General features: G+C 39.2%; 1 protein-coding gene across 3 annotated transcripts in view; it reads left to right on the top strand.

The window, feature by feature from the left end:
- Positions 1-5,709, top strand: part of TLK1 (tousled like kinase 1) — a 70,889-nt gene extending 65,180 nt beyond the window's left edge. For all 3 annotated transcript variants that reach the window (XM_080622135.1, XM_080622134.1, XM_080622133.1), the window contains 3 exons: positions 573-684; positions 975-1,082; positions 3,993-5,709. In XM_080622135.1, coding sequence (XP_080478261.1) covers positions 573-684; positions 975-1,082; positions 3,993-4,169 — 397 coding nt within the window. In that variant the 3' untranslated portion in view covers positions 4,170-5,709. The remainder of the gene's footprint in view (positions 1-572; positions 685-974; positions 1,083-3,992) is intronic.
- The last annotated feature ends 7,167 nt before the right edge of the window (positions 5,710-12,876 follow it).

Below are 12,876 nucleotides of genomic sequence, written 5' to 3'. Positions count from 1 at the left end.
AGTTCTTTTGTAATTCAGGAGTGCCACAGGAACTCCCACAACTTTCAGCTCTTTAAGTATGGCTTCCTGCAGATTATATGAATGGAAATAGCAATCACCTTTGTCTACCATATACACCTCTGGTTAATGTCATCGTTCTTACTAAAAACTTAGATAAAAGGGTCTTTAGTCATATTTATATTATCTTTGATTCCTAACCAGGCCTTGCTGTAAAATGCTCTATCTGGCTTTCATCTTTTCTTGCTCTGATAGATGGAGACAGTTCATATTTAACCTAGGATCCTAATTAAAAAAAAAAACAAAGAAAGGTGATAATTAGTGATTTAGGTAGAGAATATTGGTATTTGTGCTTCTGTGAAATAGACCCTCTATTTGACTGACTATACAAAAAGCTGTCATGTCAGTTTTGATGGCTGTGCAAAGTGTTGGAATGTGGATCATAAGGCAGCTGTACAGTTGTCAAAAGATCAGAGATGTGTATGTGAAGTGTTTGTATAATTTGGTATTTGAGGAAGTTGTAGTGATGCCATGCATCTACTTGCAGACACTGAGATGCATATTTTGTTTTTCAGGTACCTGCCTCCAGAGTGTTTTGTAGTTGGCAAAGAGCCGCCAAAGATTTCTAATAAGGTTGATGTATGGTCAGTTGGAGTAATCTTTTTTCAATGCCTTTATGGTAGAAAGGTAAGGAAACCTTTGTTTGAAAATAAGAGGTTTAGTGTAAATGCCTGTTACCAGTAGAGTGTGAATTATACTCACAAAGATGTAAATCTACATGGAAAATTACTTGTGTTACTTTTTGGTGGTGTGCATTGATACTGCAAGAAATGTAGAAAATCTTGACTGAAACTTCTTATTTACAGAATGGCTAGCAGTTTGTATTAACACTTCAGCAACTTACTGCAGCATAAATATTTATGAAATCAAAGTAGTTGGATAACTCTCATAAAGTGAATAATGTGCTTATTTTTCAGCCATTTGGCCACAATCAATCGCAGCAAGATATCTTACAAGAAAATACAATATTAAAAGCCACAGAAGTTCAGTTCCCTGTTAAACCTGTTGTAAGCAATGAAGCCAAGGTAACTTTTCATATGATCTCTGAGTAACAGTTAAAACATTCATCATAAAGGATTCTGCTGTGAAATCACTGTTACGAATGCTATGGGACATAGTAACTAAACATGTAGGAAAATGTAATTGAGAACTAGTATTTTTATGTTTTTATTTAAGAAAACTTATTCTGGGACTTCTCAAAATCATGTACTTCAAAGTGAGCCTATATGTATTCCAGAAATTTGCAAGTGGTTTTAAAGTAGGCCGCCTCAAAAATTGTCTGTTTTGCTTTTTCCCAGAGAATCTTAGTGTCTCAAGCTGTCTCACTACAAATTCTTGTGAAATACTAATGCTAACAGCAACAAGCTCTCTCTGAAAATAGTGAATGTTATTCTCTTCAGCTTTACTGGCTTGAAGAACTATTTGACTGCCAAATACCTGGAGTATATCTTCCCCTTGAAAGGTTGTAGTATGTGTGTGTTAACTGAAAGCTGAGATTAGAGACGTAAATTCTTAAGGTTAAGAATCTATAAAATACGTTGATGCCATAAAGGTGTGGATGGCAGTTTCCTGAAAAATGTTATTTTTAAACATCTGTAGTATCAAGCTCATCTCTCTCATCTCTGTAGACTAGTTGAAACAGATTAAGGTGGTTTCCCAAATGCTTGCTGCTGAGAGCACCCGTTCTCTGAATAAGGACAAAACCATTATATGTGTTACTTGTTTGTAAAAGTGTCCCAATTTTTGACAAATGTATTCATGGCCAGATACAGAAGAGATGCGCTCATTGAAAAATAAAAAAAATGCTAAGATGATAGAACACCTATTCAAATTTGAGCAACTAATTAAAAATACTTGGATTTGGGACACAAGCTGAAAAACGCTAGCAATGTTAAGATCTAGCTTCTGAAGATTTAAGGGAAAGGAAACCTGTTTCTAGAGGCTGGAACCTCCCAAGAAAATAAGTCTTTTGGGTACATAAACCTGCTGTTAGAATTTGTGGTACTTTTCCGTCAGTTATAATTTCTAGAAGTAATGTTAGTGAGTTGCATAAGGTTATGAATATTTGGTGAAGAATTATAGTTCTTTTGGTAGAATTTTCTGGTTGTTTTTTTTGGGTTGTCACTTCCATTTGGAAAAATCGTCTCCCTTGAGTGCATTTGACAAATACACATCATATAACTTGATAACATTGCATGTTAACAGTTTATATCCCTGTCTTGTAACTTCATGTTTCTTTGTCATTAGTACTTTTTATTTAATGTTGGGAAAGAGTAGACAGTTAGGAGTAGACAGTGGAGGATTGGCAACTTTTATTTTACGTTCTCCATGTATTCCATGTTCTGTTTGTTTGTTTGAAAGACTAAAATAAACTTTCAGTGTTCTTTGCTCTTACTAACATTGTCACGACAGCTGTAAGAGAGAGAAATTATTCTCTAGTGGAAATGCTATAAAACAATTTCAGACTAACTTGTAAATTCAGACCATTTATGATGACTCTGTAGAATCCACATTGTCTTTCAGATTTATAGGCCTGGCACTTGGAAAAGAACAGCTTGTAAACTGAGATTCTGACTTGGAAAACATGGAGATGAAATAAATATGGAACCTGAAATGACATTGTTAGTTTGTTTTCAGACTGTAACTGTCCTTTGATCCTCCTTACTTTTTCCTTTTTTGTGCAGTGTTCTTCTCGTTGCAGTAATGTGTCTACAGTGCTACAGAAACATGAAGTCTTTTACAAACATTTTAGACACAAACTGTTACTTTGAGGATCTTGCAAACAACTCTTAACAGTTCATTTGTTGTGAAGGATTTATTGAGAAGAATTTGGTTAAAATCCATAATGTCCATGAACATCTGAATATATATTGACAGATGTGCATTATTTTTATTTTATGCCTTGTGCATGCTGGATATATAAATGATAGAAGTAAATTCTAGCAGGATTCTTGGAGCTTGCATCACAGATTTTTTCCTTTAATCTCCAGTTTTTAATTGGAGCAAAGAACGAACAGCTGAACAGATTTATCAAAGAAAAGATTTGCAATTCTTTTAAATTAAGTCCTAAATTAAGTAATGATGTGCTTGTCAGTTCTGTAGTAATAATAAGGATTTTCTATCATTAAATGTTGAAGCCCAGGCTCTCAGGAGACCAAATGTTCTGTTTATGCTAGACAAGACTTGACAGAAACTTTCAGCATAAAGTGATTGGCATACATTGTATGGACCTAAATGTGGGATAACGTAGTGTCTCAAGGACAGTCCTGAAGCTAGCTACAGAATTTGTCAGTTGATTAGATATTTTTAAGCAGATGGTATTGAGCTTTTTCTGGGAAAGGAGTTCTATCTAGGTAGTGTTTCTTAAATAGTCTGTTACTTATTTAATGCTAATTGGAAATGGCAACCACCATTGTAAAATTTCACATTTTGCTTTATTCCATTGTGGTACATGTGGTAATGCTTGATTTCAAAGGTCAGCTAAAGCATTAAAATTCTGTCACTGTATTTTCCATGTACTCTTCATCTACTGCACAGATGAATGGTTTTAGAAGCTCCATGGAGCTCCTGTCTACTTTTTCAGTCCTCTTGACATTTGCTTCTGGTTTTCACTAAGCTGTTCAGGGATAACACATGCAGAATTCTAATTGTGTGATATGCTAATATTTCACTTGTAAATGCAGTTCCTAAACATGGAAATAAATATTTTAAGTGTAATTATATGAAGCCAATTGATTTGCTGGATTTTGTTTGTTTGTTTGTTTTCTTCAGTGATGTTACATTTTTTTTCCGTGGTCTCAGTAGCAAAATGTTACACTGTCATTTGAATTGGATTAGATAGGAACAAGAGTTTGTACAGGAGGACATGCATATTTGCTTGTAAGCAGATGTAATTATTTGGAATGGTACTGTAACTTTTTGTATTTCTTTTCTAGGCCTTTATCAGACGCTGTTTAGCATACCGAAAAGAGGATAGATTTGATGTCCACCAGCTGGCTAATGATCCTTATCTTCTCCCTCATATGAGGAGATCAAATTCTTCAGGAAACTTGCATATGACTGGGCTAGCAGCATCCCCTACACCACCTACTTCAAGCATTATTTCGTACTGAAATTTCTCCAACCAAGGAATGGCATTATACCTTTATGTAGTTTCCAGATGCAGACTTGAGCTTGAAAGCAGTTGGGTGTTTTTACATAGGACAAGTTTGATAACTGTGTTTTCAGACTGAAGTCCTCCTACATAGTGTCATTTATACGATTGGAATAGATCATGGACTGTGAATAAATGTACCCTTCTGAGAAATACTTTTAAACATTGAAGGATGACACTGCCTGTTACGCACTAACAGGTATATTGTGTTGAAGACTGAAGAAAAGGTTTTTAGTTTTTTCTGGGGAACATTGTAAATAATCTTTTTAATACTTAAAAGTACATTTGATTGATACTGGAAAGTTCTAACATGAAGGGTAGTTTTTCATTATTTAAATAAAAAAGGGTAGTGAACAAATTTGAAAACAGGAAAAATTCTGTGCCTGATTATAAACTAAATAAACTGCCATCTTTCCAAGACATTGATCTTTTGAAACCAAAGTAAGGAGTGTGAGACAGTCAAAGATACGTTCTGTGTCAGATTCCTCAGATAAAATTGCAGTATTTTATTTGGCAACTCAGGCTTGTACCTCCAAAAATGTGGTGGTGTTTCACTGAATTTAGATTGGAAGGGTGATATGGAATTCCTGGTACTTACTTCTCAAATAGATTGCTAATTTTGAAATCTGCTCAATTTTCTAAAAATCTATACTTGCTGTGTATTGAAACTTGTGAGACTTTCCAGACTTCTGATAAAAGCAAGCAACAGTATGAAACCAAATGCAAACAGGTCATGTATAATGTTCTATGCAGGAATAATGATAAATTCCCTTCTAGCTCTATTGTAAATTGTTGTACAGATGTCACATTTTCAGTTAAATTCCAGCAACTTATTCCTGTACAAATGTTTAAAGTATGGCTTTTTCTAATTGGATATTGTATTTTTTTTAAGTCTCCCTCAAGGCGCTTTTAATTGCTGCTAAATGACGTTGCTTTTACTTTTGCGAAAGAATCAAATGACCTCCTTAAGGTGCAAGTCAACTGTATGTTATTGAGAGATTAAGAGTAAGCAATTCATTAACAATCAAGGCATGTAAAACAGATCTGTGTTGGCAATATACAGTACAGTTCTTTAAGCCAGTTTATTGCGTTCTCGACATGCAGAGCGCATTGATACTAGATGTAGAAGTTGCTCATGGTTATTCTCTTTTTCTGGAAGTTCCTATCAACAAGGAAATGTTTCTTGTACAGATATTTTAAAATGTGAAACATTTTCTAACTGCCTTGTATGGTAGAAACTTACTTTTCAGAACAGTGTATCTCTCATTCACTATTCTTTTTACTATCCCATTCTTGATGCTGAATATGTAATTTTGTCCATGTTGCAGAAAAAGGAGGCTGTATTACCACCGGTTTTCATTTAGTATTGTACAGTTAAACTGTTGCTCTTGTTTCTGATGTTGCAAGCCATTTTGTTTTCATTGTATATAAAGAAACATTAACTGTCTCTTTAAGATGCTGCTGAAATTGTAGAGAATGTAGCCAAAACAGTAATAAACAATGACAGTTGAAATTTCAAGGTTTTCATTGTGTGCCTTTGCATTTCAACAAAGGTGAATCGGCTCACCATATCGCTGAGCCACACTTAGCTATTTAAAGCAAATGCTCTTCAATTACAAACAGAAGGCCAATAATAATTAAAGTAACATTGGAGGTGTAAGGGAAGGATTCCATGAAGCTTGAATCTGTCATAATGAGATATGTCATAATGAAGTAACCAAAGCATTGTTTCACTGAATAGACCTCACAGAAACAACTTCAAGTATTTCAACAGGTCCTTCTAGAGTTATTTAACTTTGGAATAAGATTAGCTCATAGAATAAAATTAGGCTCGAATACTCTTTCTGCCTTATATTCATCAGAGTACTGGGACTGCATCCCTTCCATCCTCCACAGTGTGAGACCAGGTCCATGGTTCAAGGGAGGAGAATGTGCCATAGCTGTAGGTTCTGATTAGATTTCATTCATTGTTTCTCTGCATGTGTCAATATTGGAAGTTAAATTGAAGAATTTGTTATGGTTACCCCTAGTAAACGAAAGTTTGGCAATGTATTGGAGAACTAAAGTAACTAGAAATCATACAGCTACCTAAAAACTAAGGGGCTTTATGCATTGCACTAATTATATGCAGACTTATTTTTCCTGTTGTTAGCATCTGGGAATAGGCTGTTGTGGCCGAGTACATGGCACTTACTCCAGCTTTGCAAGTACACATTTCTGAAACCTAAACCATCACTTTAAACAAAGTTTCTTATAGAAATACATGAAAGAAAAGGAGAGTCACCATTTCCTCTTTTGAATCATAGTTGGAGGAAAAAACCTCCAATACACACAGTTATGTTTGTGTTAGCATCTTACAGTATTGTTAATAAAAATTTTGTATCCCCTCATGGACTCATTCTGTGATCACAAGAAGACATCTGAGTTAGTGTGTTTGGTGCCTGGTATTCAGCAAGTTGTGCTCAGGATAGAAGTACCCTAGAGACTGAGCCCAGAGGCCCAAATTACTGCTGCTTGTGGAGCAATGCTGATCCACACCCATGTAACTGATTGCGTTAGTGGTTCAGTCTGTATTTCATGCAAGTTTTACTAAATTTATCATGTGTCATCCATTGCTAGATGTCCTAAGCTCTCTTGATTTAGCAGCAGGTAGACAAAAGGAATAAAGTTAAACCTCATCAGGCAGGTTTTAATGAACCCTGGAAGCAATGGGCTTCCTGTACTTGAAATTCATAAATACTTTGGATTTTCTGCGTTTACTGGAAAGTGCTAAAATACTACATTGCTGTATAATAAAACCCCAACCTACATATGAAACAGGTGACTGTAAGATAAGTTCTGCCCTTTTAACTATGATTGTAGCACTACAGGTCATTGCAGCTAGAGTGAACAGTGTTTGGCTTGTTTCTGGAAAACAACCATGTTTTGTCACACTGTTATTTATGTTTGCATTGCAGTTGTTCAGATTTCAGTGAACATTCTTCTCCCTTGGCTGGGTCTGTGCTGGTTGGTGGGCACTGTTTTCATGGAGGCCAGTTACTATTTTAATTTTTTAAAAACTGCTTTTAACACTCACAAGAAGACTGGAAGGGCATCTCCTTGCTGGCCAGCTGCCCAAGGGCTATTGACTGCACACACTTTGCTATGAGCAAACCGCTGCATAATTAGGCTTTCAAAAGCCCACAAAGCCGAGAGCCCTCTCGGTATGCAAGTCACGGGTGTGCGAGGTGCCAAGCTGCTGCTGGACCCTGCGTGGGGGCCAGGGGCTGCTGATGGTGGCCTAAGCAGATGACTGGCTAAGGTGTGTTTAAAACAAAAGCATGCCCTGGGTCTGAAGCATCGTAGGTGCTCCTGCTCCAGCTTCAACATGTTCCCGTTGAGGAAACCACAGGTCTGAGGCAAGGCCACCAGCCCAGCCAGGCCTGTCTTCCCCAACCCATCAGCTCCAGTTCTGGGAGCAGGTGCAAGTACTCAGCCATGCTGCTGCTCCAGTCCTGCTCTGCATTGCAGCTCTGCTGGGGCTGAGGCTGCTCCTCTCACAGCACAGAGGAGCTGCGGCAGCTGAGGGCCCCACTCGGCAGGTGGTGGCAGCCCCTGCCTCCTTACCCGCTGCCATATTTTGTGCAGAGGGCTGAAATAGTGGGAGACACTGCTGGATGAAGGGGGCCACCAGGAAGGGTGGGAGGTGTCTCTGGGACATTTATTTGCCTTCAGAGAGCCCCAGGACTTGCTGGTCTTCTCCAGAAGTGGGACATCGTGTTGGAAAGGGGGACTGGGAAGCCTGGCCCAGTGTGGGGCCTGGGCAGGGGGCTGGGGCAGCCTCAAAATTCAGAGGCAGAGCAGTGAGAGTCTCCCACCTTAAGTGTCTAAACCAGTTCAGACTCTCAATTGCTGTTGTATTTTTTTTAAGTATTTGTAATACATAACAACTGCTGTCAGAGCAAAGACCCTGGTTTCGCAGGGGAGTGGTTCCTGGCAGCACGGACTGATGGTGATTCACCCTTGTGGACGGACACACTGTGTGCTGGCCAGCACTCCATGCCTGTCTGCTGTCACATCACCCAGGCCAGGCACTGTCATTTCTGCAGTCCCAGCCTGCTCCTGCCATGGGCTTTGGGGTGTAAATACCTCTCCTGAGGCCTGGTGCATACCCAGCAGCCGTGGATGGTAGAGTGAAGAACTGTGTTGTGTTTCTACGAAAGGTAAGACTGCAAATGCTTTCAGAGAGATCATGAATAATCCAGCAGTTTCATACCCCTGTGACCACTGGTTGATGAAAGGAGACTAATAAGATAAACAGAGCTCCCCCGGGTCACCAACCTGAGGCCTGGTGTTATGTACCTGCCATCTGAGCCCGATGTGTTTCCAGGTGCCCTTTCCACAAAGCAGGCAGGTTTTACTTGGTCCTCGATACTTACAAGGCAAGGGCCTCTGAAAATTTGTCTGGTGCATTCCCGTACCCAAGTTTGGCTCCAGTTTACTTATATCCTGACAAATTTTCCACCTTATTCCTAAAGATGCCCATCAGTGGAGGCTACATTACTTATCCATGCAATCTACTCCAGTTTTTCCTAGCATCCTGTCTTTCTTGCTGCTTATTAAGCCTATTATTTCCAGTCCTATGCATTATGGCTTACTGTACCCCCTCCATATATTTCATTTTGAACTTCATGCATGTTTCTTGAGTATCCTTCAGAGTTAAGATTATTATCCTCTGAACAAGTGAGGTCTTTGCTTTATCTATTTCAGATATTCAACTCCTAACACAATGTTAGGGAAACTTACTGTTGAAGATATTACTTTTATCTATTTTGCTCTAAGTAATTGAGTCACCTTGAGATGTTTTCATTGTGCTATGTTTCCTAAGCCAGGAAAATTCTGTGCTTAAATCAAGGGAAAATGTTTTCCCTCAAATTCTCATTGTATGTCTAGTGTCTCTAGAGCTAATCAGGTACCATTAAGAAATTACATGATGTTTGAATTTCAGAATTCCCTGGTGCAAATCTGTGGGTATCTTCTGTGCATCACTAAAACACATACAGGGACTTTCTGTTTGAAAAGTGGGTGGAGACCAGAACCACATTTGCTATATCCTCAGAGAGTGTGCTACCATCAGACCAGCAGGTCAGCTACTAAAGCAAGGAATTTCTTGCTCCTGTGTGGAAGCTGTGCTGTGGTATTCAGCAAAGCACAACTTTGCAGCGCAGTGAAACAAATTTTTCCTGGTAAGAGAATGCCATGGCCTCAGCCCCAAGCTCAGTACTGTTTCTTAGTTTGGCAGTTGTGCTTTCAGTGCAAAAGACCATAAGCAGTCACTGGACATCACCCTTGTGTTTGCTGTTACTCTTGAGAAACCCGTTTACCCATACACAGGGCTTGCATCAGTTTTGCAGGTGGCCTGGGGTTGTGGCTTCTGATTATTTTTCTTATTGACACACACAGGGGTTGTGCAATTGCTCCCTTCACCTCAACTGGAAGGATGTTCCTTAGCAGAGTCACTGACTTCAGTAAGGCCTGGGAGCAGCTGTAGCTCAAAGAGGCATAAGCACAATTCAGTGCTTCAGCGCTTAGAAGTGCCTGTCAGTACCTTACTGAATCAATACCATAGTTTATTTTTGATGCTGAAATTCTGAAATATTTATAGTTCAGGACAGAAGGAAAGGAATCTTTCTGCACTTTTAAACCAGCTTCTTCTAAATACTGGTCACTAATACAGAACTATGATTGCTGAAAAAATCAATTGTATGTGGCTTTGTGAAAGGAAGTCTGTTATGATAAATATGTATGTAAGTATATTATAATAAGTACTGTATATGTTATGTTAATGCTGTATTTAATACAAGCTTAGCTTCTATTTCTTTGATGATTCTAATTGCAGGGATAAAAGTGCCATGTGCATCTACAAGTCCATGGCTTGTATAAAATATATACAAAGACGATATTTCAGAATAGTACTCCTGGGTAGGATCTGGCAATATGTATCTCCTATTGCCCAAATGCCTTTTAACCTAATTTTGCATATTGTCTGCATACCTTTCACTGTAATGGAGTAAGTGGAATGGGGCTTGTAAAGAAGGAAACCCTGTGATGCTTAAATATGCATCTACTAGCCCTAAGGCGTTGGTCCTGCAACTTCCAGGAAAGCTGGGCTGGTGCTGTGTCCAAGAGTCACCAGTATGTCCACTAGCTCCAGTATGTCACCATGCAGCCATAGTCCATGATACATTCCTGAAATGTGCAATGGTAAGCAGTTGGATGGGTAACAAAGATTCCTGTAAGAACCAGTATAATGGTACGGTGATATGTGCAAGGCCTGGAGAAATATCATTCAAATACGCAGGGGTTTATTTTGCAGCACAAGCTCTTCCCTATTCATATTCCACTACTGCTTCCAGAAAAGAGTTCTCTGTGGTATGAATGCAAGATAAAGTTGGGAGAGATGGTTTCTGGTGTCTTAACCTGCTGGGACACACTTGTGACTTTAAGCAGGCCTGGAAGGAAAGATGGAAAAGAGAGCTGACTTGCTATTAGCATTGAGGAGAGCTTTGCAGGACAGAGCATTAAGAACTGCCCCGCTTTGTGCGTGTGTGAACAGATCCAGCAGATCTTCACTTACCTTCATCAGTAAAGCAGCAGTTTCCACTGAAACTGTTGGGATTAGCAAGGATTTAGAGGATTGAAAGAAGTAAAACATGTTCCCCCATGCTCCCAGGTTTCTACATTCTTTCTCATCTGCATGACAATGAGACCTGCCAAGGGGTCACATACACAGGCTGACTTAGCTAGAAGGTGCAGGTCCTGTCATTCACCAAGGTTTGCCCCTCTAAAAAGTCACATGAAGAGTTCTTGCACAGCTTTCTACATTTGCATAATGGGAAACTTTCTTCATGACAAAAATAATCACCCTAACTAGTGCACAAATGGCTCTTTTCAGGCCTGCAGCTGTGGCTCATTGGCAGCTGGCAGAGCTTTCATCACTGATTAGAGCACTGGAATACCTTCCTTGCATGCTCTTCTATTGCAAAGCCAGGTAAGTAGCATATAAGTTGGAAAACTGCACATGAGCACTTGCCTATAGTGGATTTGTCCTTATTATTCCATTTGTTAAATGTCAACTTGTGTACATTTGTATGATACCGCAAAATTCTCATGTTGCTTGCAGGGTTACATAAGGATATATCAGATGCTGAGCCTGATCTCATAAATTGTCTTCTCAGAGCTATCAGATATCAGGACAGCTTTATTACTGAGCTCAAACACATTCTAATCTAACAAATTAGCATATCATAAGTTATCGTCCTATCACCCAATTAACAAAACCCGTACAGATAAAATAGAATTACTGCTCTCTCATCCTTTATCATCTGTCAGAATTCTTGTGGTTTTAATGAACCTCAGCCTTTTCCACATATTAATACCTTAGCGTATTGGTAAAACCAAAACCTTAATGAATAGGTAGCATGTTAAACAAAACATGGTTCTAATGGTGAAAACTGTAAAGATCGGGATTTTTTCATCCTTATCTCAGAGAAAACTGCGAGGAAATCAGCTGAATTATATTGAGATAGCTTTTCTAGTTTGGGGCATGCTTTGATGTGCTCTGTTAACATCAGGCAGCAATATGAAGGTCTCTTTTTTATTTAGTGAGTCAGGTCATGTTTTTCTCCTTTCAGGTTTTGCAAAAGATTACTCAGGTTGCAGATGATTTTGCTAGTTTTGTGCTAAGGAGCAACACAGATGGGGCACAGAGATTATGAAGAAAAGCCAATATGAGCCATTCGTATTTGACATTGGGGAAAAGCAAGTAGGAGTCAGCTGGGCAAGGCTCCAGACGGATAGTGTGACTGAAGTGACACTTCAGCTGTGCTCACTTAGATAACTTGCTCTATGTCCAGAACACTTTCAGACTCAGCCGCTATGCAACTGGGTGGATATAAGGTAGATTACTATAATAGCTAGTGGCAAAGTTTTACATTGTTTCATATTCAGATACACAGAACATATGCTTCCTTATAGCAGCCTTCCAGTAAATGAAGGGGGCCTACAAGAATGCAGGAGAGGAACTTGTTACAAGGGCATGTAGTTGACAGGACAAGGAGAAATGGCTTCAAACTGAAAGAAGGTAGATTTACATTAGATACTAGGAAGAAATTATTTACTGTGAGAGTGGTGAGGCACTGGAAAAAATTGCCCAGAGAAGCTGTGGCTGCCCCATCCCTGGAAGTGTTCAAGGCCAGGTTGAATGGGTCTTGGAGCAACCTGGTCTAGTTGAAGGTGTGGGGTTGGAACTAGATGATCTTTAAGGCCCTTCCAACCCAAACCATTCTGTGATTCTGTGATTCTATGATTCTACAGTACAGAAGGCAAGACATGGGCACAAGGGGAAAAGTAGTGGTGCCTGAACCATCACAACTTTATAAGCAGCACTTTGCTGCTTGAAAGTCAACCCAAAACTAAGGAGGTACATCAAAACTCGGCTTGCCACTGGAGATCTGCATCATATGAACTTGCCAGCAGCCATGGGGAGAAGCACATGGTTTCTCAGAGCTTACTAGATGGCAAAGCAAGGTGAGGTATTCAGACTGCTAAAGTATCTGACTGCGTATCACACTGATGTGACACAGAGCTTGGGCATGACAATATCAGAGTAGCAGATGCTGTGACCT

Source organism: Psittacula echo (assembly GCF_963264785.1).
Source record: "Psittacula echo genome assembly, chromosome: 6".
In the NCBI taxonomy this organism is placed as follows: Eukaryota; Metazoa; Chordata; class Aves; order Psittaciformes; family Psittacidae; genus Psittacula; species Psittacula echo.
Note: the sequence above shows the minus strand (reverse complement) of the source record. Positions and strands in the feature narration are given on the sequence as shown.